At 40.2% G+C, this 5770-nt stretch overlaps 1 protein-coding gene across 1 annotated transcript; it reads left to right on the top strand.

Moving 5' to 3' along the window:
• Nucleotides 1–446: 446 nt before the first annotated feature.
• LOC100191199 (putative serine/threonine protein phosphatase superfamily protein) lies at nucleotides 447–4141 on the top strand. The gene is given in 3 exon segments (NM_001136634.1): nucleotides 447–801; nucleotides 2227–2786; nucleotides 3555–4141. Coding segments are annotated over 3 exon segments (975 nt in total). The 5' UTR covers nucleotides 447–623; the 3' UTR covers nucleotides 3792–4141.
• Nucleotides 4142–5770: the final 1629 nt, after the last annotated feature.

The following is a 5770-nucleotide window of genomic DNA, read 5'->3' as shown; positions in this document are numbered from 1 at the left end:
ATGTTGTTAATAAAATATTGACCAGCTAAAATGCTTACTGCTCAACCTTGGCCTCATCTTGTTATACCTGCATTAATTTTTTCCCCACTTGCTGAGCTCTGACCATAATTGAGCTCACCCTTGCTAATATTTTGATCAAAGGGTGATGCTGGAGACTTTGATGGAGATTTTGACGACAATGAATTCTAAGTCTAACGATACGCCGGTCATCTTCCTGTGGGAGATTGTCCCTGTTATTTAAATTTCGCTTTACTTTGATGTGATACTTGTTAAAGATACAATGTTTCAGATAATGTAATAAAGTATTCTAATCTCTTTACACCTTTATTACATTGTCTTTTGATATATTACACTTGTGACGTCAATATATGTGTAAAATGGATCATGACACATATGTATGCCCTCGTTATACCCCTAGAACCGGCTGTGACAAGACTTCCAGGCTTCCAGCCATCCCTTCTACGCTCTCCCCGTTCCCGTGTCGTCCTCCCGACAAAGAGGGAGCCGCTAGGGTTTAGCGGCTTCCGCGTCTGGGCGAGGGCTTACCCGCGAGGGACGGCGCGACGCGGCGGCACTTGAGCTAGGGTTTAACCCTCCGATCCCGTTCCTTTCCCGGCGAGGCGATGGACGAGGCGGCGATTGACGACTTGATCCGGCGGCTCCTCGAGGCCCGCGGCGGGCGCACCCCGCGCAACGCGCAGGTGACTGACGCCGAGATCCGGCGCCTCTGCGCCACCGCCAAGGACGTTTTCCTCTCCCAGCCCAACCTCCTGGAGCTCGAGGCCCCCATTAAGATATGCGGTAAGAGCTCCCTCCCGACAACCCTGGTATGCGACTAAGCGTGCTAGCCTGTTAGGTCTGCTAGCCTGTTAGGCTGATATTTACCATATTTTCTCTCTATCCTTAGTGTAGTCTGTTAAAAATCATTGGGAGAACTGCAAGAACACATCTCTAGTCATTTTGGAATTTGAAATTTGGAGTCTGCCATACAATTTATTTATTTATAGCATTTACATCCAGAAGAGCCTGCTCCTCGCTGTGGCATTCTGGTCTCTGTCTACAAAGTTCATTATAACAAAAGCAAGTTGGACATATGTTATATATTGTCATATTTTCATATGACATTATATCATGCTAAACTGCTCAAGGTTGCAGATTAGAGAGAAAAGTGAGCTTGAGTGGCAGGAAAAAGTATTCTTTGAAACTTTAATCACTAACTTGCAGGCTAGTATGTTGGTGGTTATCTCATGAGCATTTTGTGGTTGCCCAATAAAAGTAAAGTGGCGAAGAAAATACATATCAGGGAGACTGATTCGAAGGAAAAAAATTTGTGGTAGTGTGAATAACTTAATTTGTTGTGTTCACATAGTTTGTCTATTTTTATTGGTCACATAGAGGAACTATCCCTTGACACAGATAACCATGACATATTGTGTAGATCTATACTTTCTGCAGCGTAGCATCCTTTCATAACACAATTGCTAAAAATGGCTTACCTTGCCAAGTCAACAAGTATTCATAATGTTTGGTTCAAGATGAAATTGTGTGAGTGCTATGCTATTTACCCTCTGTACTAGACATAAATGTGTCGAAACTCAATGGGAGGGTCATCACCCCTAGTCAGTAATCATGTTGCATGTTTAATATTTGCCAACCATGTGGAACTATTTTGTCTTGTGAAACTTGTGCTAAGTTCTGTTAACACCATACTGCAAATATTATATTTGGTTTCTTTGTTGGGGCAGCTGAGGCTTGCTGTCCAAAGGACATTCTTTCTAATTTCATTTTGCTATTTGAATTTTCTTTCATCTAGTTTATGGTGGTATTGGTACTGTCATATACTCTCTCCATCTTGAAGTATAAGTTATAAAAATGCATTCCATAATTTTTCTCATATGGCTTATATGATGTCAGAAATATTACTGTTCCTTTTTATAAATTTGGTCAGACTTGAGACGGGTTGACTTAAGATAAATGAAAATACAATATATTTCAGGACGGATGGAGTAAATAATAGCTACCTTTACACTGGTAGCAGTTATAGAAGTACAAAGATTATTTAGTGTGCTAAGTCGACTAGCAGATATTGCATTGCCATATAGTTAGCCGCATTGCAGTAACCCTTGATGTTAGTGCATGCTCTGTAAACTTGTCAACTAACAATTTGCGATGTACATTGATGCATATTGTGGATAACGATAACCATTTAACTTCTTTGCTATGCAGGGGATGTCCATGGCCAGTATTCAGACCTCCTTCGATTATTTGAGTATGGTGGCTATCCACCAGATGCAAATTATCTGTTCCTGGGTGACTATGTTGATCGGGGGAAACAGAGCATAGAAACAATATGCCTTCTCTTGGCGTACAAGATAAAGTACCCAGAAAACTTCTTTCTTCTCAGGGGAAACCATGAATGTGCCTCGATCAACCGGATATATGGGTTTTTTGATGAGTGTAAGAGGAGATTCAATGTGCGTATCTGGAAGATATTCACTGAGTGTTTTAACTGCCTCCCAGTGGCTGCACTTATTGACGATAAGATCTTTTGCATGCATGGGGGGTTGTCTCCTGAGCTAAAGAACATGGATCAAATACGTAACATTTCTCGTCCTGTGGATGTTCCTGACGTTGGTCTTCTATGTGATCTGTTATGGTCGGACCCTGATAAAGAGATTGTTGGGTGGGGTGAGAATGACAGGGGTGTTTCCTACACCTTTGGAGCTGACATAGTTGCTGAGTTTCTTCAGAAACATGATCTAGATTTGATCTGCAGGGCTCACCAGGTATTCATTATCTTATACACATTTCTTGTAAGTAAGAACAGTTTTTCATGGTTGTGATAATTTCTAGTTGATATTATTGCAACAAGTAATGACTATCATGCTGAAAATAAATGACCACCAACCTGTCACTCAAAATAAAAAAGTAATTGAAATCTTTATCTAAGATAAGATGGTATGATCGTGTAATTTGGTATCTTCTGAAGGTGGACATTGCTTCTGGTTTATATCGGACTGTATTTGCTTAAAAGAAAGTATCAAAGTAAATTAGTATACTCACGGTATCAACATGTTTGCACTGTTATCTACCATTTTTATTAACAGTGCTTAACCCTCCTGTTTAGTAAACAAATGACAAATCTGTGTATGTGTCTTTTTGCAGGGCGAACTTATCATTTGTCTGATAACATATAAGCTAAAGTTCTGGATATTTGCTTTTTTTTTTACTTTGTTTGAGGCCATCGACCTTGCTGTCAATTTTTTGCTGGTATTTTACTTGTATCAGCTTGAATGCTTAAGGTCAACCTAAAATTCTTCAGATTATTATCCCATTAGCCCTTCTTCAGAAATATTAAGATTAAATTACCTTTTTCTGATACATTTAGGGCTAGTTTGGGAGCCACAAAACCGGAGGGGCTAGAATCCCATTCTTATTCAAATTTGAATGACTGAAACATCTAGAGTGCTATATCTGTTGAGCTGTGAATTACAATTTTGGTTGTGCACTGCTTTCATTACCATTGACTTTTTTAACTGAATCTAACTTCACAGGTCGTAGAGGATGGCTATGAGTTTTTCGCAAATCGCCAGCTTGTAACAATATTCTCAGCACCGAACTACTGTGGAGAGTTTGACAATGCTGGTGCACTGATGAGCATCGACGACTCCCTAGTATGCTCGTTCCAGATACTCAAGCCTTCTGAAAAGAAAAGAAAAGCAGGAGCTGAGAACATGCCAAAGCCCGGTACACCTCCCAGGAAGATAAAAATAAGTGTTACCCGCATTTAGCCAGATTCTCGTTATCAAACTGGATTTGAGAAGTTGTGATTAAATGCTCCCCAAACTTGTTATGGTAGGTTTTTTGGTGAGCTTAACACGGTGTTAAACTGTGGAGTGTGGACCACCGTGCTTATGTCTTGCTGATCTGAAGTCATGCAAATGTATCCTGGCGTTTTGCCAAACAAAAAAGATCATGCTAACAGAAACTTCTGGATTTTTTTTTTATTGTGGACCTCTGTTCTTATTCCCCAACAGATGCAACATGTTTATGAATGGGTAGCATTGCTTGCATTGGAGATTGTGCTTTCTTTTGTACTACTTAATAAATACTTAATAGCATGTATAAGGTCTGTATTTGGAAACGCTAACTAACAGTAACAGCACATGCCCTTTACTGATGTTTATGCACGACTGAAGTCGCTGGACATAGCCCGTTTTTTAAAGATCATGAGCTCAGCTAACCTAACAGTCAATGCAAAGGCGATTTTCTTTTGCTGGATAATGTTTTTGTCATTATCATACGGTCAGGTACTCCGGTAGTTGTTCTTTTTATCACTATTGTTTTGAGCATGCTCAGACGACGATACCATGCGACGGCCCTTAATCATTAACGATTTAGGCCTACTTGCTGTTCAACAAATCCACACGGACACCCATAAATTTAAGCTTTGGTACCGTGCGTTCTCAAGCAGATCCTCTAGGATCTCGCTCCTGCTCCCACTTGCTCCTATCTGTAAATTTCTGAGGGCTTCGGAAAGCAAATCTCGCTAGGCATCAAGCGGGACGGGAGTGCGGAAGAGAATCTTGATTTTTCCAGATCAGGCAGAAGGATCGCCAAACAGGGCCTCAAGAGTCAACTGGACCAGCAGCGTCCGCTTACTTTCAAGGTTTGTTTCATTGCCTTTTAAACTTCTTATTATGCAGGTGTGTTAAGGGCATGTTGGAAACAAATGCAACAGTATACCTTAATATTGTGTGTGTCGATGATCAGCCCGAATACCAGTGTTAGAAATAGCCGTTTTGACTTTCTTGCCAGTAAAGCCTCTTCCCCATAACCGTTCAGCACCAAAAAGAGATATAACTTATGATCTCTGTCAAATGACACAAAAAGGGATATTTTAGGACTGGTCCAGGTTTCAGCACTAGTTACGCTGTAGTTTATAATATAAAATTAGATAGTTTAAAAGGTATTTTAACTTAAATAATAAGCAAAACAAATTGTTTAAATGTCTTCTAAAGGTTCATACCATTAGCTCCATGATTTTTTTGGAGCACTTAATGACATGTTCTACTAACTCTATCGATTTTTTTGGAGTTGAACCAGTCTCAAACATCCCCTATATATATAATAATAATATTATTAAAACATAAAAGTATAGGTCAATGTCAACTAACAAATTATGGACAATTGGAGGTGGAGATATATCAGATCTTAGGCTATCCACAATCATGCAACTCTAAATTTTTACCGTAATTTTTTTTATCATGGTCAGTGAGATTATCTACTATATCTCGCAATCTTCCGCAGTCATTTTTACCTTAAATCTTTACCCTATACCAACTACCCATTGATGAACCGAGTTGGACCTCAGTGCCACAAAACTATGCTGTTTCGGTCTCTGCATCGCCAACTATTCCATAGTAATAAAAATCATTATTCCCCTGTTGTGTGTAAATTCTGATCATCTATAGAAGAAAATAAAAAAATACTATAGGAACCTCCTACAGTAAGTCTTACCCCTAAAAGAAAGTGGGCTTCTATCGTCCTCCCATTATGACTTGATCGTTGGATTCGTGAAAGCGGGGGAAGCTGGGCTCATGAAGAAATGTAGCGCGTGACCAGCCCAGCAGCAAGTAGACAACTCGTGGTGAGGCTGTGCGGGAGGTCGGAGCTGGTTTGTTCTATTTAGTCCCACCTCAGAAGAGGAGAGTCGGAAAGGCAGGGGGAGGCGAGTACAAGATGCGATGGTGGGTTGTCTGCAGAAACC

The sequence above is a fragment of the Zea mays genome, chromosome 6 (assembly GCF_902167145.1).
Source record: "Zea mays cultivar B73 chromosome 6, Zm-B73-REFERENCE-NAM-5.0, whole genome shotgun sequence".
Classification (NCBI taxonomy): Eukaryota; Viridiplantae; Streptophyta; class Magnoliopsida; order Poales; family Poaceae; genus Zea; species Zea mays.
The sequence above is the reverse complement of the archived record's forward strand: the minus strand, read 5'-3'. Positions and strand labels throughout refer to the sequence as shown.